The 25,024-nt window shown below is 43.8% G+C and overlaps 1 protein-coding gene across 1 annotated transcript in view; it reads left to right on the top strand.

Annotated features, from left to right (window-relative positions):
* The window catches only part of LOC122563931 (multidrug and toxin extrusion protein 1-like), a 39,174-nt gene extending 15,970 nt beyond the window's left edge, over window positions 1-23,204 (top strand). The window contains exons 11-18 of the mRNA XM_087977253.1: window positions 4,968-5,035; window positions 7,086-7,194; window positions 14,748-14,823; window positions 14,931-15,000; window positions 18,466-18,598; window positions 20,821-20,915; window positions 21,619-21,700; window positions 22,762-23,204. Coding sequence (XP_087833379.1) covers window positions 4,968-5,035; window positions 7,086-7,194; window positions 14,748-14,823; window positions 14,931-15,000; window positions 18,466-18,598; window positions 20,821-20,915; window positions 21,619-21,700; window positions 22,762-23,000 — 872 coding nt within the window. The 3' untranslated portion in view covers window positions 23,001-23,204. The remainder of the gene's footprint in view (window positions 1-4,967; window positions 5,036-7,085; window positions 7,195-14,747; window positions 14,824-14,930; window positions 15,001-18,465; window positions 18,599-20,820; window positions 20,916-21,618; window positions 21,701-22,761) is intronic.
* Window positions 23,205-25,024: the final 1,820 nt, after the last annotated feature.

The raw sequence follows: 25,024 nt of genomic DNA, 5'->3' as shown, positions 1-25,024 counted from the left end.
TTACCCTTTGGAGGGTCGGTGTGGACTTGTTGGGCCGAAGGGCCTGTTTCCACACTGAAGGAAATCTAATCTTTCAGAATAACTCTCCGAGAGGTATCTGTCTGAGTTTGTGCAGCAGAACATTGAGGCCAACCCTGGAGAGAGAATCTACAGAGGAACATCTACAGAGGAACATCTACAGAGGATACTCAGCAAAGCTGACTGGTTTTGAAACATGATTTTTCTTTTTGTAAATCGTAATCAGGCTTTTTTATTGGACTAGAATTGTAGTGTGGGGAGGTAAAAGGTTTAAGAGAAAGGAGTTATAAATAGTTGTTAGTTAATATTCTCTTTTAGACTTAAAGAATAAAGTTCTTAAATTTTTACTTTAAATAGTGACTTTTAGGGATAGTTCTGTGCCTCTCGAATTTTAACAGATTATAGTACGGAGTGAATCGTTTCTGTGTGGCTGGCATAAATTAGCAGAGGGTTTTACCCCATGTCGTAACAATACTGGGCATCATCCCAACTAAACTAGTCCCACCTGCCTGCTCCTGGCTCACATCCCTCCAAACCTTTCCTGCTCATGTACTTATCTCAGTTTGTAAGAAAATTGTGTTTCATGTCTTTTCTAAATTTCTATCCTCTCAACCTTAAACATGTGCCCTCCATTCTTGAAATCCACCACCCTAGGAAAAGACACCAACCATTAACACTATCTATACTCCCCCATAAATTTATCAACCTCTATAAGGTCACCTTTCAACCTTCTATGCTGCACTGGAAAAATGTCCCAGCCTATCCAGCCTTCCTGTATAACTCAAATCTTCCATACCCAGCAACATCCTGGTAAGTATCTTTTGAGCCCTCTCCAGCTTAATAGTATCCTTCCCTATAACAGGATGGCTGGAACTGGACACAGTGCTCAGAAGAGGCCTCACCAATGATCTGCATAATCTCAACATTACATCCTGACTCCTATACTCAAAGGGCTAAGCAATGAAGGCAAGCATGCTAAATGCATTTTTAACCACCTCAGGGGATGTAAAGTGTGCTACTGGATCATTCTCACACTTTCCGTGAAATCACAAGATAAATTCTGTCTCTGCTGCAGTTGAATCACAATTCTCCGTATGTAGCGCTGTACAAAGTGATAGATCACAGCAAAACAATATCAAAGGACCTCTACATCAGTTAAGAGGAAATAACCAGGGAGACTGAGACTGAACTGCAGCTATGAACTCACACAATGTCTCTTTTGTAGAATCTAAGTTAGTCATAGATACAGGAATGATCAAAGGTACAAACAAATCGATATGGAGTTTAATGCCACTGAACTCATTAGTAAAACATGTTGTGAATCATATAGAGTTTTACAATATATTAAGAAGCCTTTCTGCCCATCTTGTTCACGCTGGTCAGAAAGCACCATTTCCTAGCACTTGGCCTCTAGCCTTGTTTGTTATAGCATTTCAAGCGGTCACCGAAATACTTCTTCAATGTTGACAGGTTCCCACTTGTACCTGCCTTACAGGCAGTGAGTTCCAAATGCCTCCATCCTCTAGTTTTCTCTCAAATCACCCCTAAACCTTTTCATCTGTTCCCCTCGTGGACCCCTCTACAAAGGAGAAAATAATTCTTCCCCTCGCTCCTATCTATGCCCCTCATGATTTTGTACTCCTCATTCGGATCCCCTCTCTGACTTTGTTTTAAAAAAGACTGTCCCAGCCCATCTTGTCTTCCTTCGGAGCTGAATCACTCCAGCCCAGGTAATATCCTGTTCAAACTCCTCTGCACACTCTCCAGTGAAATCACATCCTTCCTAGAATAAACTGCATACTCAGTCCTCCAGCTGTGGCCTAACTAACATTAAATACAACTCATTCATAATCTCCCTGCTCTGGATTGAATACCTTGACAAGTGAAGGGAAATATCTCAATTGACCTCTTAACCACCTTAAAAATGTGTTGCTGGAAAAGTGCAGCAGGTCAGGCAGCATCAAAGGAACAGGAGAATCGACGTTTCGGGCATAAGCCCTTCTTCAGGAAATTCCTGAAGAAGGGCTTATGCTCGAAACATCGATTCTCCTGCTCCTTTGATGCTGCCTGACCTGCTGTGCTTTTCCAGCAACACATTTTCAGCTCTGATCTCCAGCATCTGCAGCCCTCACTTTCTCCTCTTATCCACCTTGTCCACCTGTCCTGTCACCTTCAAAGACCCAGTGGATATACACACCAAGGTCCATCTGATCGTCTGAAATTTCTTGTGCCCTACCATTCATTGCATATTTTATTGCCTTGTGAGCCTTCCCATAATATATTCAGAATCAGAAACAAAGTAACATCAAAACTAGGAGCAGAAGTAGACCATTTGACCCTTTTAGTATGGCCAATTCACCCTAACCTGCACGTCTTTGGACTGTGGGAGGAAACCGGAGCACCCGGAGGAAAGCCACGCAGACACGGGGCGAATGTGCAAACTCCACACAGATCCTATTGAGGTGGAGCATCAGCCATGATCTTATTGAATAACGGAGAAGGCCAAATGGTCTACTCCGGTTCCTATTTCTTATGTTCTCCCCATTCATAATGATCATGGCTAATGTTCTATCTCAATGTCAAATTCCTCCTTTCTCCTTAAACCCCTTGATGCCTTTAAAATCTAAAATGTACCCATCTCAAATCAAGTTGCATTTGTACTGTTTTGCCTCTAAGCAGTTGCCTATATTTTCCTGTAGTCTATGGGTTTCCTCCTCCCTATTTACCGCATCACCAATTTCATGTTGTCTGTGAATGTTTTGATCATACCTCCTACAGTCATGTCTAGATCATTAATGCACACCACTAACCGCAAGTTGACCTTGTCAATTGTCTCACTGGAGTCTGTTTAGACTATATCAACTGCACTACCCTCATCTACCTACCCCTAACAACCTCAAAAACCTCTGTCAGAATTATTAGATGTGATGTCCCCCTGACAAACACATGCTGGTTAGTCCTGATTAATCGTCACCTCTCCAAGTGAAGATGAATTCTCTGCCTCAGACTTCTTTCCAATAGTTTCCCTCCCACTAATGTTAGACTCACTGGTCTGTAATTTCCTATTTTATCCCTCGCAACCTTCTTGAATAATTAGCTGCCCTCCAGTCTGCTGGTACCCCTCTTGTGGCCAGAGAGGATTTGTAAATGAAAATCATAGCCCCAGCAATCACCTTCCTTACCTCCAAATTTAACCAATTTTAAGTCTGCTAATAGTTCCTTGCTCTCTCCCAATTGTAATTTGTTTGAGTATACCTTCCTGATTTCTAAACCTACATCATCCTTTTCTGTGGTGAATACAGATGCAACATACTCATTTAAAACCTCACCACGTCCTCCACACGCCACATACAGACTGCCACTTTAGTCTATAATAGTGTCTACGCTTTCCCTAATAATCTTCTTGCCTTAATATACTTGCAAAGCACTTTTGGATTTTACTTGTTTTCTTATCCCTTCATTCAACCTCTTTATGCAATTTCTTTTATAGGCAGCCCTCTGCACTTTCTATACTACTCAAAGGCTTCCAATGTTTCAAGCCCTCAGAACCTGCCATAAGCACCCCATTATTCCTAATCCTGTACATCCCTCAACATCTATTTGGGAAGACAAGGATTCTATTATGCCATCACTTTCCAGATTGTAAGTCCACACTGAACATTAAAATTTAGTAAGTGATATGATGCAATAACTAGTGTGTCCAATAATTCATGTAACCTCATTGCGAACCGGTTACCCATACCAGTGTGGGTGGCTATTTAACTCCCTTTTGTCAAAATTGACTCATCCTCAATTTCTCCCCACCTTTAGACAATGGGAGACATGATATAGAGAACCTAAAGATGAACTGGTGCTAACATTCCTTATCAATTGATTTTGATTCCTATGTTACTGCACTGCACTGTATTCTAGATTGCGTCTGTCATAAGTCAAATAAATCTTAAATAAACAATCCTTTTCAGAAGATGGTATTAGAGAGTTCAGGTCATTTTTTTATTTAGCTGAGCACCAGGGAGGCGGGTTTGATTCCAGCCTTGGATGACTGTGTAGTCTGCACAATCTCCCCGTGTCTGCGTGGGTTTCCTCCGGGCGCTCCAGTTTCCTCCCACATTCCAAAGATGTACAGATCAGGTGGATTGGCCATGGGAAATTGCCCCATAGTGTCTATGGATGTGCAGGTTAGGATTAGCCATGGGAAATGCAGGGTTACAGGGCTAAGATGGTGGGTATGGGTGGGATAGTCTTCAGAGAGTCGGTGTGAACTCGATGGGCCGAAAAGCCTGTAGGGCTTCCATGATTCTATACACTACCCCTTCCACTCGACTACGTTGACACAGCTTGACTCAATGCCTGACCTAAGAGTAACTCTCCCGAATATCCGGTTACCTTTCCAACATCACCCAACTAACCTTGATCCAACCTGACTAATACCATGAACCTACTACCCACTAACCTCTAACTACTTATCAATTTACACCACCTTGCCATTTATGCACTAAAGAACAGCATTCACCTCATCTACCTCACCCACCTACACCACTCGCCCCCACTTGACTTACCTCACCTTCCTACTCGCCCGACCCACTGTCCCACCAACCCATCTACTTAACTATTCACTCACTTGCCCACTCCCTCTGCCCACTGACATTCAAATTGCACCTTTAAACTTACCATATACTGCAAGACATTGGCCATATCTTAAACCAACTGTGTCCTGCTGTGATGAGTAGATCCACAGCAGCAGTTGCAACTGGAGGATCATTCTACCTTAAAAATAATTTCCTTCAATAAAGATTGATTTCCTTTTTGGATCACTTGACCTCAAACATGTATTATTTATCCTTCTCCACAGGTACTGCCAGCCAGACCTGCTCAATAGTGCCAGCCGTTTCTGTTTTATTTCGCCTCCAGTCTCTGTAATAGTGTGCTTTTCATTTACTTGTTCACAGGGTTACTTAATGAAGTTCAACTTGGAGCCCAGACCATCATATTTCAGATTATTACTGTACCATACAGGGTAAGGCTAAAGATTCAATAAAAGTACAGTATTTACATAAATACATGTCTCAGCAAAGAATAAAAGTTCTAAGAAAACAAAAACACAAACAGCTTAACTGTTAGGATTTTAGCATCAAATGAAAATTAAGATTCCCCTCTTCCTACTGCAGTTAAACTGAGGTGTTCAGACTGAATGCAATATTTCAGTCGTAACCTAACTGGTATTGTTTAGAAATTTAACATTAATCCCTAGCTTTTGTGTAAAACTCACAAGCTCATTTTAAAGCTTTTTATCACACACTGATTTTTCTTTTTTCTCCGAAATATTCAATGGCCATCTTTTGCAGCACTAAACTGCATTTGCCACAGCTCTGCCCAGACTCCCGTGCCATTCTCTGTCTCCTTCCTCAGTTTGCCATGTCTCTTAACCTGGGTATCCTCAGTGAGTGCCAATGTTATTTGATGAAACTTCAAACCTCTGCCCTCTCATTTAGATAAATTATAAAAACACAAAGAGCACTGATGTCTTTGACAACCATGGTAACTCCAGCTCTTGGCAACAAGTAAACTGTTTATCTCACATGGAGGACTTTTGCAGCTGTTGCAATCATCGTAAATTTGTTCCGAAGCGGCTTTCAAGTACCTCATTTAGAATCCCCACTGTATGGACGCAGGCCATTCAGCACATCGAGTCCACACTGATCCTCCGAAGAGCATCCCACCCTGCATTTCCCATGGCTAATCCATCTAGCCTGCATCACTGGACACTGTGGGCAATTTTGCATGGCCAGTCCCCCCAACCCATGCATCTTTGGACTGTGGGAGGACACAGGGAGAACATACAAACTCCACACAGACAGTCAGTCTGAGGCTAAAATTGAACCCGGGTCTCCAGCACTGTGAGGCAGTAGTTCTAACCACTGAGACACCACGTCACCCAGTCATTGCCCAGCAATTGCGACACACTACTACAGCACTTCAATCCTGGTATAGTATCACGAGTTGGTCCACTGGAGTGTAGCCAGACAAAATTTATGAAGGATATACCAGGATAGTTGACCAAAAAAGCTTGTTTACAGAGAGGAGCATTAAGGAGGACTTAAAAGGATAGAGAGGTCATAGGATTGAAATTAATGAGTTTCAGACACCTATGTAGCTATGCTGGAGGACTGAACATCAGGGTGTGAGCAAAGGAATCAGAGGAGTGCAGGGGTTTTGGAGGGTTTAATTTAGATGAGGTTGCAGAGACAAGAGGAGTTAAGGCCTAGGAGTGATGAGTATCATAAGGCAATTTGAAGACGCGAGTCACAAGAAAGAATAGAATAACAACCAACACGGATCCTACACACAATTGACATCCATGCTTGGGACACTCTGTTAACAGTCAGAATTTAAAAACAGAAACTTAAGATCTTTTTACTCCTTCCAGAAGCCCTGAGGATGATGGGGGGAGCTGGGGTTGGGGGCTGGTGGTTAATGAGGTTAGTTGTAAAATCAACCACTTGGCAAACTGAATTCACTGTAACTCAGCACCAATACAGCATGAAACCTCTAACCTTACGGATATGTTTGCAGATATGTCAATCTGTTGCATAATATAATGAAGGGGTAAATGGTCATGTTACGTTGGCTCCACCCATTCTGTTAATCCTACACACAGTCTGATGTTAGAGGAAAGGGGTTCTACTCTAACTTTCAACAGGAGCAGATACCAACTCTCCAACGCCCCCTTATTTATGCCTGACCAGATATAATTGTACTTATTGCTACCATGCAGTAAATCTTCTCATTAACTCAGAACAGTGTCTCTTCTATAGATAATCTTATGGTGGTGTATCCTCTCATCACTAGATAGACAAAGCAAAGATAAAGGATGATTTCTTTAAACAGCCCTTATCCAGTATCACAAAGTGGTACAGGTATTAAATGGCACAAGACACCAGCAGTGGAAAAGTATCTCACCAACACTGAAATATTGCTAGAACAGTAATTTGCAGTAACAGGTAAAATGGGGAGAAGAAAGTAGAGAATAATGCACACATAACTGTTTATCTTTATTTCTCCTGCAGATTGCTATAGGATACAGTGTGGCTGCAACTTTTCATGTGGGTAATGCGCTGGGTGCCAGAAATCCTCAGCAGGCTGTAAACTTTGCCAAAGTCGCTATATACTGCATTGGTAAGTCCAACTCTTTAGCCTCATTAATCAAAACTGTGATCATTCTCTCAAACATTCACCCCTTTAAAAACTCCTGAGTGGTTTGACTTCTCATTGGGATGCAGTTTCCTGGGTATCAGCATCCTCCATGACCTTCCCAATTGGTAATTCTTTGATTGTGAGACTAGCTATATGCACAAGAATTCCTAGAAGCATGACATTCCAACCGGAACTCTGTCAACAAACACACTGACTTGGATCCCTGAGAAAAAGAACAGAAAATGACATCACCATAAGAATTGATGTCACCACAGGAAATGACATCACCAACCCAAGTAAACCCAAGTATATAAATAGAAAGTGGGCTACATCACCAGTGCTTCATCCGGAGACTCACTGACGATGTTACCTAGTATGGTGACGAAACGTCTGAAAATGAACCTTCCAGCTCAGCGAGCAAACCTAAATCCAGGACTTCAATCTGAGCTACAAATCTTCTCAAACTAGATGGTGATTTTTGATAGGCTGTTTGACTGCAGGAGTTATAATAGCTGACCTTGATTCTGTCCGAGCCTGATGTCTGCACACTAAACACTTCCACTGAGGTTTTGAAATCAATCCTGTTATTTTAGGATTTGTGGATTCCATTAATGTTGTATCTATTGCCTATTCCTAGTGTCCCTGAGAAGGTGTTTTTGGTGGTGGGTACCCTTATTTCAGTTCCTCTGGTGCTGGCCCTTCCACAATGGTGACAGGAATTCTGATCCAGTGTGCATTTTGGGAAAGCAAATACTAGCAGGACTTATGCACATAATGGTAAGGTCCTAGGGAGTGTTCCTGAACAAAGAGACCTTGGAGTGCAGGTTCATAGCTCCTTGAAAGTAGAGTCGCAGGTAGATAGGATAGTAAAGAAGGCAATTAGTATGCTTTCCTTTATTGATCAGAGTTTTGAGTACAGGAGTTGGGAGGTCATGTTGCAGCTGTACAGGACATTGGTTAGGCCACTGTTGGAATATTGCGTGCAATTCTGGTCTCCTTCCTATCGGAAAGATGTTGTGAAACTTGAAAGGGTTCAGAAAAGATTTACAAGGATGTTGCCAGAGTTGGAGAATTTGAGCTTTAGGGAGAGACTGAACAGGCTGGGACTGTTTTCCCTGGAACGTCAAAGGCTGAGGGGTGACCTTATAGAGGTTTATAAAATCATGAGGGGCATGGATAGGGTAGACAGACAAAGTCTTTTCCCTGGGATAGGGAAGTCCAGAACTAGAGGGCATAGGTTTAGGGTGAGAGGGGAAAGATATAAAAGGGACCTAAGGGGCAACTTTTTCACGCAGAGGGTGACACATGTATGGAATGAGCTGCCAGAGGAAGTGGTGGAGGCTGGTACAATTGCAATATTTAAAAGGCATCTGGATGGGTATATGAATAGGAAGGGTTTGGAGGGATATGGGCCAAGTGCTGGCAGGTGGGACTAGATTGGGTTGGGATATCTGGTCGGCTTGGACAAGTTGGACCGAAGGGTCTGTTTCCGTGCTGTACATCTCTATGACTCTATGACCGTGATGATTGATGTTCAAGGTAAGATGGTGTAGGAGATGGATGGCCATTTTCAACATTGTCCCCCAGTCTCTCTCTGTGGCAGCAGGTAAAGCTGACAGCCTGTGAATGTCTATGACATTCTTGCTTTGAGATATTAGATAATAGAGAGGCTCTGGGTGATCAGTCTGCCCATTCTCTGCTCTGTTCTTGTAGCCAAGGGGGTGCCATAGTTATGTTTTCAGGCAACTGTGATTCCCCAGGAATGGTTGGACTATTTGAACTCAGTGGTTAAATGCTCTCTTTGAGATAGTGATTAATCTTTTTAATTCATTTGTGGGACTTGGGTGTCGCAGGCTGGCCAGCGTTGATAGCCCATCTGTATTTGCCCTTGAGAAGATGGTGGTAAACTGTCTTCTTGAATTGCTGCAGCCCACGATGCCGGTAGGAAGAGAATTCCAGGATTTTGACCCAACAACTATGAAGAAACAGTGGTATATTTTCAAGTTAGGGTAGTGAGTGGCTTGGAGGGGAAATTGCAGGGAGTGGTGTTCCCATGTATCTGCTGCCCTTGTCCTTCTAGAAGGAAGTGGTCGTGGGTTTGAAAAGTGCTGTCTAAGGATCTTTGGTAAATTTCTGCGTTGCATCTTGTATTACACACTGCTGCTACTGAGTGCCGATGGTGGATGTTTGTGGATCAAGTGGGCACAGATGGCACAGAGATGGTGCAAATATCATCTGTTATTTACCATCTCAAGACTAGAAATTAGCAAGATCCTCGTTACTCTGCTTTGTTATTGGAGGACATAGAAATGGAACTACAAATTGTAAAAATAATCAGCAAAGAGTTCCTGTTTGGTTAGAGGGAAGGCTGTTGGTGAAGCAAATAAGGATGTCTGGATTACAATCACTGTGTAAGGATCAGGAGGTGAAACTCTGGAAGTTTTTCCCTCCCTCACCTAAGGGTGCTGAGACCAATGTTATAATTTTATAAAAAGCGCAAGAACTGCAGATGCTGGAAATTAGAAACAAAACCAGAGATTGCTGGAAAAGCTCAGCAGGTCGAGCAGTATTTGCGCAGAGAAATCAGAGTTAACGTTTTGAGTCAAGTGACCCTTCCTCAGAAATGTTAACTCTGAGTTTTCTCTGCAGATGCTACCAGACCTGCTGAGCTTTTCCAGCAATTTCTGTTTTTGTTATAATTGTAAACCCCATTTCGTATCACACACCGTACCCCAGAGCCCAGCTGGGATTAGCTCATTCAGAGCAGGCAGGAATGGAAGCTGAACCATTCCTTCTTTTTGCAGCAAGTTCCTGTTAATCTGAGGAAGCGGTGCAAATCCTGCCTGAATTGTCAGTGTGCATTCTTCTCTGATCAGCACATTATGTTCGGAACTTCTGTCCCAATCCCTTTATGAAGTTTGACAGCTTTATGAAGTTTTTTGGAACAGCTGGAGCCCACAAGGGAGCAGGCTATTCTGTACTAGTGCTATGTAATGAACCAGACTTTATAAAAAATCTTAAAGTCAGGGAACACTTAAGAAGCAGCGATCATAATATGGTAGAGTTCAGTCTGCAGTTTGAAAGAGAAAAGGCAAAATCGGATGTAATGGTGTTACAGTTAAATAAAGGTAATTATGAGGGCATGAGAGAGGAACTGACGAAAATAGACTGGAAGCAGAGCCTAGCAGGGAAGACAGTAGATCAAAAATGTCAGGAGTTTGTGGGTATAATTGAGGACACTGTAGAGAGGTTCATCCCCAAGAAAAGAAAGATTATCTGGGGAGGGATTAGATAGCCATGGCTGACAAAGGAAATCAGGAAATCTATGAAAGAAAAAGAGAGAGCCTATAAAGTGGCCAAGAGCACTGGGAAATCAGAAGATTGGGAAGGCTACAAAAACAAACAGAGGATAACAAAGAGAGAAATAAGGAAGGAGTGGATCAAATATGAAGGTAGGCTAGCCAGTAATATTAGAAATGATAGTAAAAGTTTCTTTCAATACATAAGAAACAAACGACAGGCAAGAGTAGACATTGGGCCACTTCAAACTGATGCTGGAAGCCTAGTGATGGGAGATAAGGAAATAGCAGGAGAACTTAATAAGTACTTTGCATCAGTCTTCACAGTTGAAGACATGAGTAATATCCCAACAATTAAAGGGAGTCAGGGGGCTGAGTGGAGTATGGTTGCCATTACGAAAGAGAAAGTGCTAGAAAAGCTAAAAGGTCTTAAAATTGATAAATCTCCTGGCCCCGAAGGGCTACATCCTAGAGTTCTGAGGGAGGTGGCTGAGGAAATAGCGGAGGCGTTGGTTGAGATCTTTCAAAAGTCACTGGAGTCAGAGAAAGTCCCGGATGATTGGAAGATCGCTGTTGTAACCCCCTTGTTCAAAAAAGGATCAAGACAAAAGATGAAAAATTATAGGCCAATTAGCTTAACCTCGGTTGTTGGTAAAATTCTAGGATCCATCATTAAGGATGAGGTTTCTAAATTCTTGGAAGAGCAGGGTCGGATTAGAACAAGTCAACATGGATTTAGTAAGGGGAGGTCGTGCCTGAAAAACCTGTTGGAATTCTTTGAAGAGGTGGCAAGTAGATTAAACCAGGGAAACCCAGTGGATGTGGTCTATCTAGACTTCCGAAAGGCCTTTGATAAGGTGCCACACGGGAGGCTGCTGAGCAAGGTGAGGGCCCATGATGTTCTAGGTGAGCTACTGGTATGGATTGAGGATTGGCTGTCTGACAGAAGGCAGAGAGTTGGGATAAAAGGTTCTTTTTCGGAATGGCAACTGGTGACGAGCGGTGTCCCGCAGGGTTCAGTGTTGGGGCCCCAGCTGTTCACGTTATATATTAATGATCTGGATGAAGGGACTGGGGGCATTCTAGCGAAGTTTGCTGATGATACGAAATTAGGTGGATAGGCAGGTAGTACTGAGGAAGTGGGGAGGCTGCAGAAGGATCTAGACAGTTTGGGAGAGTGGTCCAGGAAATGGCTGATGGAATTCAATGTGAGCAAATGCGAGGTCTTGCACTTTGGAAAAAAGAATACAAGCATGGACTACTTTCTAAACGGTGAGAAAATTCATAAAGCCAAAGTACAGAGGGATCTAGGAGTGCTAGTTGAGGATTCTCTAAAGGTAAACATGCAGGTTGAGTCCGTGATTAAGAAAGCAAATGCAATGTTGTCATTTATCTCAAGAGGGTTGGAATATAAAAGCACCGTTGTGCTACTGAGACTTTATAAAGCTCTGGTCAGGCCCCATTTGGAGTACTGTGTCCAGTTTTAGTCCCCACACCTCGGGAAGGACATACTGGCACTGGAGCGTATCCAGAGGAGATTCACAAGGATGATCCCTGGAATGGTAGGTCTAACATACGAGGAACGGCTGAGGATCCTGGGATTGTATTCATTGGAGTTTAGAAGGTTAAGGGGAGATCTAATAGAAACTTACAAGATAATACATGGCTTGGAAAGGGTGGATGCTAGGAAATTGTTTCCGTTAGGCGAGGAGACTAAGACCCATGGACACAATCTTAGAATTAGAGGGGGTAAATTCAGAACGGAAATGCGGAGACATTTCTTCAGCCAGAGAGTGGTGGGCCTGTGGAATTCATTGCCGCAGAGCGCAGTGGAGGCCGGGACGCTAAATGTCTTCAAGGCAGAGATTGATAAATTCTTGATGTCACAAGGAATTAAGGGCTACGGGGAGAAAGCGGGTAAGTGGAATTGAAATGCCCATCAGCCATGATTGAATGGCGGAGTGGACTCGATGGGTCGAATGGCCTTACTTTCACTCCTATGTCTTATGGTCTTATGGTTTTAAGTTTGAGAAATCGCACCTCAGCATTCATCTTGGCAGTCCACAGACGTCCAATCCCTAACCATCGTGTTCAGCAACTTAGATCATAATCACTGCTTCCATTTTCTCCGTGCTGTCAGTTGACTCTTTCATAGCTTGTCAAGGGTAACCTGTTCTGTCATTATTTGTTCTTATATCACCTATTCTTTTCCCTTGCCCCATGGACACTGTTGGAATATTGCGTGCAATTCTAGTCCCCTCCCTATCGGAAAGATGTTGTGAAACTTGAAAGGGTTCAGAAAAGATTTACAAGGATGTTGTCAGGGTTGGAGGATTTGAGCTACAGGGAGAGGCTGAACAGGCTGGGGCTGTTTTCCCTGGAGCGTCGGAGGCTGAGGGGTGACCTTATCGAGGTTTACAAAATCATGAGGTGCATGGATAGGATAAATAGACAAAGTCTTTTCCCTGGGTCCAGAACTAGAGGGCATAGGTTTAGGGTGAGAGGGGAAAGATATAAAAGAGACCTAAGGGGCAACTTTTTCACACAGAGGATTGTACGTGTATGGAATGAGCTGCCAGAGGATGTAGTGGAGGCTGGTACAATTGCAACATTTAAGAGGCATCTGGATGGGTATATGAATAGGAAGGGTTTGGAGGGATATGGGCTGGGTGCTGGCAGGTGGGACTAGATTGGGTTGGGATATCTGGTTGGCATGGACGGGTTGGTACCGAAGGGTCTGTTTCCATGCTGCACATCTCTATGACTCTATGACTCTATGACCCTTAAACATAATTGGATCACTCCTGGTCTTGCATGATATCACAGGCCTTCTTGTGCATTGCATCCACTCCACTCACCTCCCCACCCCCCACCCCCACACCCCACCCCCATCTTGTTCCACAGCTTTTCAAATCTTTCCACCTTTAATTTTCATCAGACCTGACCGTAGGTCAATGACCCCGAAACATTGGCTCCATTTCACACTCCGGAGTTGTTTCCATATTCTCCTGTTATTATTTTATAAAGTTTTGTTCACATCGGGCTGTAGCTGAGGTCATTCCAGTGATGATACAAGTCAGGTGGATCAGTCTTGGTAAATTGCCCCATCGTTTCCAGAGAGGTGTAGGTTAGTAGTCTAGGCATGGGAAATCATTGCTTCATCAGCAGTCTCTCACAGACACGGATGACTCTCTCCCACTCTCAGGGGGAGTCTGTAGGCAGCTGGACAGACGAATGGGGCTCCCACAGGCTCTGTTGCACTTGGGGGTAGGTGGTGGTTGTGGGAAGGGGTGGGTGGAGTGTTGGTGTGGCAGTGTGCTCCTCACACTGATTTCCACCCCCCTGCCGGCTTCCGCTCTTTCCTAACAGCAAGTCTCAAGGTGATTGACACTTTGCCGGACGCTCCTCCTCTACTTTGGACAGCCTCAGGCCAGTGGTTCCCAGGTGTCAGTGGGAATGCTGCACTTCACCCAGTGAGGTCTTGAGGGTATCTAGGATAGGGTGGGGATCTGTGTGGAACACTCTCCAGAGAGTCAGTGCAGACTCAATGGACCGAGTGGACCTCTCTCTGCACTGTAGGTTTGAATTAATAATACTCTTGTCTCTGCTTCCAAAGTTTCTTGGTTGCAGCTTCACTCCAAGATTTGAGCACAAGTAATCCCAGTTGGACACTCAAGTGATTGTGCGCCACACGGTCAAAAGTGCGGGCTTTCAGATGTGACGTTAAATCAGTTACCCCACCTGCTTGATGTAAAAGATACCCACAGCATTATATTGAAGACAAGCAGGGACATTGTCACAGTGAGCTGGCCAGTATTAATCTGTCAATCAGCCTCATTAATACAGATAGCTGGTCATGGTTGTATTGCATTTGTGGGAGCTTACTGTGCTGTCATTTGCTGCCATTACATTCCATCAATGACAACACTTCATAATGACTTTGTTGTTAAGTGCTTTAATACCTTCTCCACCATACTCAGTGAGGCGATATTCACTGCCTGGGCTTAATCAGGAGGAAGGTTCCTGGAGGGAATGGTCTGAAGTATGGTTGAGTCCATCAGATTGTATTCAGGCAGGGAATTGACAGCCTGTACACCAGGGGGCGATGATGGGAATGGATTTGAAAAGAGCACCTAACACAGTAACAATGAATGGCAAGTTCCTTCAAAAGGTTGTTTGAAACTTTGATGAGATTATTTGATGGGAATTCTTCACATTTTAAATTTGCTTCTGCAGGTTGCATCTCCTTAATAAATGCTGTGATAATTGGAGCAATAAGGAACGTGGTGGGTTATATCTTCACCAGTGACAGGCCAGTAAAATATAAGTTCGACAAGCATGAAAACATCATAAAACCCATTTACAAAATGGATTCCGAATCATGTGAAACCTCTCTCATGTCCCTCTTTCATTTTGCAGTGAAATTCTCCATTTGGTTATCGAAGTAGTTCCATTATGTTCTGCTTTTCATATCTTTGATGCCACAGCGGTGAGTATTTTGGTATCTGTGATATCAGTGCAGGGTTATGTGATTATTTCTGCTTTTAAATGTTCACTCGTTTACTTAAGACTTACTCTCTCATTTCAATTCAAGAGTCTCATCCAACATAAAGCTGTCAGATAACATTATTGTCACTGAGTGTCCCACTTTTAACTTCTTTCGGAGTTACCATTGAACAAAAGGTGAACTGGACTGATTATATAAACACTGTGGCTGCAAGAGCAGGACAGAAGCTGGAGATTGTGTAACAAGTAATTCAGCTGCTGACACCTCACAGCTTGTCCACCAACTATAAGGCCCAAGCCAGCACTGTAATGGTGTACTCCCCACTTGCCTGAATGAGTGCAGCTCAAATAACATCCAAAGCTCAATACCATCTCGGTCAAAGCAGCCTGCCTGATTGAAGACCCATCCACCACCTTCACCATTCACTCCATCAGGAACCAAACCACAGGAGCAGCAATGTGTACTGCCTGTAAAATGCACCACAGCAACTGGCCATGGGGTTCTTTGACAATTCCTTCCAACCCCACAATCACTTCCATCTGGAAGGACAAGGGCAGTGGATACATGGGAACACCACCATCTGCAAGTTCCCTTCCAAGTCACTCACTTGGCAATACATCGCCATTCCTTTACCATCGCTGGGTGAAAATTCTGGAAATGCCTTCCCTTACGACACGATGAGTGACCCTATACCCTGAGAACTGCAGCAGTTCAAGAAGACAGCTCACCACCGCCTTCTCCAAGGTCGTTAGACATTGGCAATAAGCACTGGTTTGGCTGCAAGAGCTACACCCTGTGATAAAAACTTTTAAAAATCCTACTCTCACATTCCATTTCCCACTTTTGTTCACATGCAGTTGCATTTTCCAAGGGATGTTACAGCCATTCAGCCCAACTGTTCTGTGCTAGCCTTCTTGCTTCCACTCTACTTCAGCTCGTCCTAAATTTCTTTAAAAAAGGGGGATATTTTAGAATAACATCCCTTTCTAAAAATGAAAGCCACTCAATTCATGCTGAACTCTCTGACCTGGAACCAGAAATTCCGAAACAGTTAGAGGTGGGGAGGCTATGCAGTGATCCGATAGAAGGCTTTAAGATTGTGAAAGGATCTGGTGGATTAGAAAATATTCCCACTTGCAGGTGAGACAGGAAGCCTCGGTAATAAATCTATGATAGTCACTGATCAATCCATGTAGGAACACAGAAGATATGTTTTGTGTTTATTTAAAGCTGAGACAGATTCTCGATCAGTCAGGGGATCAAGGTTTATGGGAAAGGGCAAGAACATGCATGTCTGGAGTGTCAGATCATCCGTGATCCTATTGGATAGCAGAGCAGGCTTGAGGGGCTGAATGGCCTACTCTGTTCCTTTCTCTTATGGTCTTATAGATCATGTGAAACGCTGCACTGCAGATGGACCTGAAGTGAATTGTATAGATATTTTGTCAAGAGAGATGTGGGGCAAAAGCTTTCTTATACAATAAGCAACCAGGTTACAGAATGCACTGCCCTGGGGGTGACGTAGAGCGAGGTTCAATCCATGCATTCAACAAGGAGTTAGACTGTTATTTAAAAAAGCAGTCCTGAAGATGGGTCATTGGACTCAAAACATTAACTCTGTTTGCGTGGGTTTCCTCCAGTTTGCTCTGACAGTCCAAAGATGTACAGGTTAGGTGGATTGGCTATAGCAGATGCAGGGTTACAGGGATAGGGAGGGGGCTGGATTTGGGTGGGATGCTCTTCAGATGCTTGATGTGCTGAACATCCTTTTTCCACATTGTGGGAATTCAATGATTCTAGATAAACACATAGAGAGAGAGAGAGAGAGATGAATGTGAGGGTAGGTAGGAAGGAGAGTGGGAGCAGGCTATGTCGAGCGTTAACAATGGTATGGGTCAAATGGCTTGGACTGATGCTACAAATGTTAAGTAAATTACATACGACATGAAAAAGTTACAATAATTTCTGTATTGAACTCAACACTCTTAATGATTGTGAGGAAACCATTAGGGTTGTATTTGTCCAGTTTTCAAATTACCCAAAATAACTAAGATCCCTAACTATTGTACAGAAACCAGTTTCATTGCTGTATTGAAACTGTTGGGTTGAGGAATGGTTCATTTTGCTGTCAATATCTTCAGCAAAATCAGAGCCCCCTTTGTCTTTGCTGTGTTCAGTCACTTCTTATCACCAAGAGGTATGGCAGCAATTGGAAAGACGGGTAACATTGATGACAGTGGGGGACAGGAGTCAGTTAGCTCAGTTGGCTGGATGGCTGGTTTGGACGTCTCTCAACAGTTTCCGATGGACCCAGTGTTGCTTCCTTCATGATGCAGCGTGATGCCAACATTGCAGGTTCAATTCCCTCAACTGCTGAGGTTACCAGGAAGGTTCCATCTTCTCAACGTCTCCCCTCACCTGAGGCACGGTGACCCTCAGGTTAAACCACCACCAGCCATCTCTCTCTGATTAGAGAGCAGGGCAATGGTGACCTTCCCTTTATATTTAGTGAGCAACTTCCAAAGGTGGTAAACTGGAATTCTTCATTCACCGTTGAAAACAGACATATCCATTGAACCTCGAGTGGGAGAAATATCTGAGGAAATTCATTCCCAATATCTGTCACACTCGGAAAATACAGGTAAGCTGTTTAGGGCTGAGATGAGGAAAAATGTCTTCACTCAGAGAGTGTGGAGCCTGCGGAATTCTCTGCCACAGGAAGTGGTTGGGGCCAAAACATTCTCGAGAAGGAGATGGACATAGTTTGAAGGGCTACAGAAATCAAAGATAATGAAGAGAAAGTGGAAACAGGTACTGCAATTAGGGGATCAGACATTGTTGTACTGAATGGCGGAGGAGGCTTGAAGGGCTGAATGGCCTACTGCTACTCCTGTTTCCTACATTTCCATGGTATCGCTGAATGATTTATATGTTTCTGTTTTGCGATCCCTTGACTTCAATAGTAATTAATTTCTTTAAGCTGAAGTTTTATTAAAGATGTTGAGAACAGAGTGAACCATGCAGCCTGCAACAGAGAAACACGGCTCTCATGGGGAAAAGGTGCCACCATCTTATCACATTCTCATGGAGTCTGCAGCCAGAGAGTCAACAACCTCATTGGTTTGGATCATAGGAGCAAGAGGAGACCATTCAGCCCCTTCAGAACTATTCTGCCAACCAATTAGATCATGGGGCTGACATTTGGACTCCAGACATGGCTTCATATCATTAGTTCATTTCCATTTGGTAACTTTACGCCAACTCTGCAAGAAAGCTGCTTCATCGCGCGACCTGTTCCCTAAATGACATTGATGACCATTTCCAAAATGTCCTCCATTGATTGTGAACTATTTGCGAACATGGCAGTTTGCTAAGTTTTGTTTCCCATCTGTAGAAGCCAAGTGTGGTGTGGTCACTGTGATTATGTTCTGTGTGTCTATTTTGCAGGGTGTATGTGGTGGAGTGTTAAGAGGAGCTGGGAAGCAAAAGCTAGGAGCTATCGGTAACCTGATTGGCTACTATCTAATTGGGTTTCCCATTGGAATCTCTTTGATGTTTGCTGGAAAACTTGGTGTATTTGGTATGAATCTCATTCGTTTTCTCTTTTGTTCTCTGTCATTTATCCACCCACTCTGATAAGGCATGAGGAATGTTGTTCTATCACAAGGTCAATACTGGACAGTACCTGTGAATAGAAGTTGTATCTTTGACATGGAGCACAAGTGAATACAACGCACATAAGTTTTGGATTGCCTTCAGCACTTTATTAATGTTTGGCTGGAATGACTGACTTCAGGTTTATCATCCTAGTGGTTGCAAATTATCAGTTAAAGCCAGTTTCATAGCTGTACTAAAACAATGTGAACATAGGAGGTAGGGTTAGTAAATTTGCAGATGATGCCAAAGTTGGAGGTGTAGTGGACAGCAAAGAAGATTACCTCAAAGTACAACGAGATCTTGATTAGATGGGCCAATGGGCTGAGGAGTGGCAGATGGAGTTTAATTTAGATCAATGCGAGGTGCTGCATTTTGGAAAGGCAATTCGGGGCAGGATTTATACACTTAATGATAAGGTCCTGGGGAGTGTTGCTGAACAAAGAGACTTTGGAGTGCAGGTTCATAGTTCCTTGAAAGTGGAGATGCAGAAAGATAGGATAGTGAAGAAGGTGTTTGGTATGCTTCCCTTTTTTGTTCAGTGAATTGAAGTGCAGGAGTTGGGAGGTCATGTTTTGGCTGTCCAGAATGTTGGTTAGGCAACTAATGGAATACTGTGTGCAATTCTGCTCTTCCTGCTATAGGAAGGATGTTATTAAACTTGAAAGGGTTCAGAAAAGATTTACAAGGATGTTGCCAGGGTTGGAGGATTTGAGCTATAGGGAGAGGCCGAACAGGCTGGGGCTGTTCTCCCTGGAGCTCAGAGGCTGAGGGGTGACCTTATCGAGGTTTACAAAATCATAAGGGGCATGGATAGGGTGAATAGACTAAGTCTTTCCCTGGGGTTGGGGAGTCCAGAACTTGAGGGCATGACGTTAGGGTGAGAGGGGAAGGTTTTGAAAGGGACCTAAGGGACAATATTTTTCATGCAGAGGGTGGCGTGTGTATGGAATAAGTTGCCAAAGGAAGTGGTGGAGGCTGGTACAATTGCATTTGGATGGGTATATGAATAGGAAGGGTTTAGAGGGATATGGGCCAAATGCTGGCAAATGGGACTAGATTAATTTTGGATATCTGGTCGACATGGGCGATTGGACCGAAGGGTTTGTTTCCATGCTGTACAGCTCTATAAGTCAGAAAATTCTGTAATTGAGTTGGGGATGGTGAGTACAGATCTTCAGGACTGTGGAGGGCCTCAGTTGTATCCCATTTTAATATGTGTATGTTTGAGGCCAATTCCAATCACTCTGTCCTAATATACATAGTACTTTGTGTCAAATGCACATGCAATACCAACGAACAACAGCATGTGATTGGGAAATGCATTTTTAGGAAGCGCTTAAGAGTCAGAGAATCCGGAACTCTATCAACAAACACATCAAGTTAGACCCCAACTACCACCCCGTGAGAAAAGGAACAGGAAGTGACTTCACCACAGGAAATAACATCGCCACAGGAAACGATATCACCAACACAAAGAAATTCAAATATATAAATGGAAAGCAGGAATTTTCAGCAGTGCTTCACCTGAGGCCCACTGAAAATGTTACCTAGTAGGGTGACGAAACGTCTAGAAATCAACCTTCCAGCTCAGCGAGCAAACCTACATCCACTCTATGACTCTATATGGTTTATTGCATGGTAGCAACTGAGTACAAGTTGCATTAGTAAGTTCAACATTATTACTAAAACTATCTGGAAACATATGGTAACAGGTCTAATCCCCTCAGAATCTTGAGATATTCTGCCTTTTCACACCCAAGTCTTTGATATTATTGTTTGGGTAGAATTTAAATATAATCTTCAGCATTGACCCTTTCAGAGCAACACCTTGATCCCGAAACCATTTTTCATCTGAAACTGTAGACACTGGAATAACGACAGGAGGTGAGTGTCACAGCTCACCCAATCTGCGCACATGTACATTTCCATCACAGAACTGTTAGATATTCATTAGGAGTGAGATCTCTGGCTGAATTCCTCATGTCCCGAATTGAGCGATGCTGACGCCAAATGGGAGCAAAATAATGTCACACAGACTGACACCAGCCATCTGATACAGGCAGAAGGGTTTGTTAAAAGAGTAGAATTGAAAGGAAATCCCAGCCGCATTCTCTCTGTACTGACTGCACCACTATTATTTTGCAGGTCTCTGGTGTGGAATATTGCTCTGTGCGTCTGTACAATCCATTATTTTTCTGATGATGATTTGCTGGATCAACTGGAAGAAAACTGCCAGTCAGGTAAGAGTAGGGAGTAGAGGTCATTGCGCCATTTTCTTTGGTAGAATTTTCATTTCTCCCACCGCCCCTTGTTTCCTCAGACCATGCCATGAGCCCATTTGGCAGAATGATCAGAACAATGTTCAACTTACTAATGCAACTTGTACCCTTTTGCTATCATGCAATAAACTATATAGAGTCATAGAGATGTCAGTGCCCCATGCAATGCCCAGGAACTCGCAAAACACTGTGCCATCTCCTCAGGTGATAAAGTCGGCATATGTACCTCTTATAGAGCTTTCGTACTTTCAACTGAGGTCAGACCAAGATTTGGTTGTCTTGTTCACCTTTACAACTTGCTTTTGAAGATATCTTGAACTGGTGGGACAAGAGACTCCTGTTGCTAAATTGAATGATGAATTATACCGATCTTCAAACTGCTATGAATCATCACTTTCTGTTAAAATAAAGAACTCCCTCCAATCTGCTTGGAGCTTTGCATAATAGATCACTGCAATGGGTAGCTCATGAAGCAAGGCTCAAAGATCTCTAGGGAGGACTAAATATACAATTAATATGACGTGGAATTCTAATAACTGGCAGGAATGTCATGTTTAAAGAAGCTTGTAAATCATACAGATCGAAGAGTGTTTTGATAAAGGAAGAATTCTCTCTGATGCGTCCATCCTTCACTGTCTATGACAATTTTGTGTTTTGTTCAAAGGCCCAGGTTAATGCAGGGATGATGGGAGGACTGGGTATCTCAAACAGCACCTCTGATGGTCAAACCAAGTATCTCTCAACCGGTAAGAAAGGAATGATGCTTCGTAAAAGTTGATTGAGAAGATTCTTGGATACTTTTCATTCAATTAATCAAAGTTAGTAATTAGCGCACCTATCAACCTTAATGGAGTAAAACATTTACTATCATTAAGTCCTGATTCACTGCCAAACTTAAAAGTCCAATCCATATTGGAGATCACTGAAGATAGTGAAAACTTTAACTAAATGATCTGTGATTTACACAGAGATCATGTGGAGGTGCCAGTATTGGACTGGAGTGGACAAAGTCAAAAGTCACATGACACCAGGTTATCATCCAACAGGTTTATTTGAAATCATAAGCTTTCAGAGCGCTGCTCCTTCATTAGGTGAAGTCAGGTGAACACAGAGATATAAGGGAGTGAACATTGTATAATCTGTAGAAAACTGGCAACTGTGACATACAAGTGAGGTGAGAGGCTATTTCTGGTTTGCTGCTGTCTCACAGAATTGACTATTGGTTAGAACTGACTAAGGAGAAAGCCCACAACCACTTTCTTAGGGCAAGCATTGGTGGGCAGTAATGACTAATTTGCCAGATTGCTCAATCCTTGAGGACAAATGAGACAAAAAAGCAGAAAATTCTGCTCAGGTGTCAATATTCCACCAGCGACGTGATCTCTGAACATTGGGTAGATCTTGCTCTGCGTGCTAACCGCGTGGCTGCATGGTTTTGTGGTGATAGTCCTCAGTTAACATCCTCCTTGAGGCAAAAATTGAAGATGAATTATGAACAGTCGGTAGAAATCCCGAGGAAGGTTGTGTCTTTGTGTATTTTGGTTAATCTACTGGGTTGGGCTGGTCCCTTTGACTGTCTCAGAAGGGCTGTAGAGCCGCCTGTCTCTACGCAGTGAGAAGGTGGACTCTTTGTTGAAGGAGTCAAAAGATTGGGCGTTAAGGTGAGTCCCTATGCTTTTGGCAGGATGGTTCTTTTATGTAGATCACGTGGCATTAGCAACAGAAGATCAATGGGGTGCGCCTCAGAAAATGAACCAAACAGTGCCATTGTGTGCTTACAATGTCTCACTGTGAGTTTCCTTCACAGGGGAGGACACAGCAAACAACACAGTGGCTCTGATGTCCAACGTTTCACAACTGGAACCAAATGTGGACAAGGACCGGGTGACAGACGAATCCTCATTTTTGGAAACTGGAGTTACCACAGTCGGAGAAATCTTGTCCACAAAACAACTGATCATTCGCCGTGGGCTAGCCTTCCTCTCAGGACCCCTGATCCTGGCCATTGGACTGGTCATACACTTCACTCTCTCAAAGGGCTCATAGACCCCAGGGAACCATGGAGAGACAGAGCACTGCAGTAGGAATAGTGAGGGTGTGACCAAAGGTCAATGAAAGCCAGAGTTCAGATAAATTCTAACTGCCACCAACGAGAAAATTCACTCATCCAGAACATAATAATAAATACATATCATAATGATATGACTATAATTAATTGGATATACAATAAAGAAAGTGGATTAATACTGAGCAGTTTGAATTGATTTACAATTTTTTCCCAGTCACTGGTTTTCTCCATTGGATATTGTAAAGCTATAGGGTTGGAGAAGATAATTTCCAATTTGTATCTCCAAAAATGCTAGGTGATGCATTTTGGAAAAGCAAATATTAGCAGGACATATATACTTAATGGTAAGGTCCTAGGGAGTGTTCTGGATCAGTGGTGCTGGAAGAGCACAGCAATTCAGGCAGCATCCGACGAGCATCAAAATCGACGTTTCGGGCAAAAGCCCTTAATCAGGAATAAAGGCAGAGAGCCCAAAGCGTGGAGAGATAAGCTACAGGAGGGTGGGGGTGGGGAGAAAGTAGCATAGAGTACAATAGGTGAGTGGGGGAGGAGATGAAGGTGATAAGTCAGGGAGGAGAGGGTGGAGTGGATAGGTGGAAAAGGAGATAGGCAGGTCGGACAAGTCCGGACAAGTCATGGGGACAGTGCGGGCTGGAAGTTTGAAACTAGGATGAGGTGGGAGAAGGGGAAATGAGGAAGCTGTTGAAGTCCACATTGATGCCCTGGGGTTGAAGTGTTCCGAGGCGGAAGATGAGGTGTTCTTCCTCCAGGCATCTGGTGGTGAGGGAGCGGCGGTGAAGGAGGCCCAGGACCTCCATGTCCTCGGCAGAGTGGGAGGGGGAGTTGAAATGTTGGGCCACAGGGCGGTTTGATTGATTGGTGCGGGTGTCTCGGAGATGTTCCCTAAAGCGCTCTGCTAGGAGGCGCCCAGTCTCCCCAATGTAGAGGAGACCGCATCGGGAGCAACGGATACAATAAATGATATTAGTGGATGTACAGGTAAAACTTTGATGGATGTGGAAGGCTCCTTTAGGGCCTTGGATGGAGGTGAGGGAGGAGGTGTGGGCGCAGGTTTTACAGTTCCTGCGGTGGCAGGGGAAAGTGCCAGGATGGGAGGGTGGGTCGTAGGGGGGCATGGACCTGACCAGGTAGTCACAGAGGGAACGGTCTTTGCGGAAGGCGGAAAGGGGTGGGGAGGGAAATATATCCCTAGTGGTGGGGTCTTTTTGGAGGTGGCGGAAATGTCAGCGGATGATTTGGTTTATGCGGAGGTTTTTAGGGTGGAAGGTGAGCACCAGGGGCGTTCTGTCCTTGTTACGGTTGGAGGGGTGGGGTCTGAGGGCGGAGGTGCGGGATGTGGACGAGATGCGTTGGAGGGCATCTTTAACCATGTGGGAAGGGAAATTGTGGTCTCTAAAGAAGGAGGCCATCTGGTGTGTCCCCTTGACTTGTCCAGACTTGTCCGACCTGCCTAGCTCCTTTTCCACCTATCCACTCCACCCTCTCCTCCCTGACCTATCACCTTCATCCCCTCCCCCACTCACCTATTGTACTCTATGCTACTTTCTCCCCACCCCCACCCTCCTCTAGCTTATCTCTCCACCCTTCAGGCTCTCTGCCTTTATTCGTGATGAAGGGCTTTTGCCCGAAATGTCAATTTTGCTGCTCGTCGGATGCTGCCTGAACTGCTGTGCTCTTCCAGCACCACTGATCCAGAATCTGGTTTCCAGCATCTGCAGTCATTGTTTTTACCAAGGGAGTATTGCTGAGCAAAGAGACCTTGCAGTGCAGGTTCATAGCTCCTTGAAAATGGAGTCACAGGTAGATAGGATAGTGAAGAAGGCATTTGGTATGCTTTCCTTTATTGGTCAGAGTATTGAGTACAGGAGTTGGGAGGCCATATTAAGACCATAAGACATAGGAGCGGAAGTAAGGCCATTCGGCCCATCAAGTCCACTCCGCCATTTAATCATGGCTGATGGGCATTTCAACTCCACTTACC

This window comes from Chiloscyllium plagiosum, unplaced genomic scaffold (genome assembly GCF_037043375.1).
Source record: "Chiloscyllium plagiosum isolate Xiang-an unplaced genomic scaffold, Cpla_swu_hap1 HiC_scaffold_31, whole genome shotgun sequence".
NCBI classification, from domain to species: Eukaryota; Metazoa; Chordata; class Chondrichthyes; order Orectolobiformes; family Hemiscylliidae; genus Chiloscyllium; species Chiloscyllium plagiosum.
The sequence above is the reverse complement of the archived record's forward strand: the minus strand, read 5'-3'. Positions and strand labels throughout refer to the sequence as shown.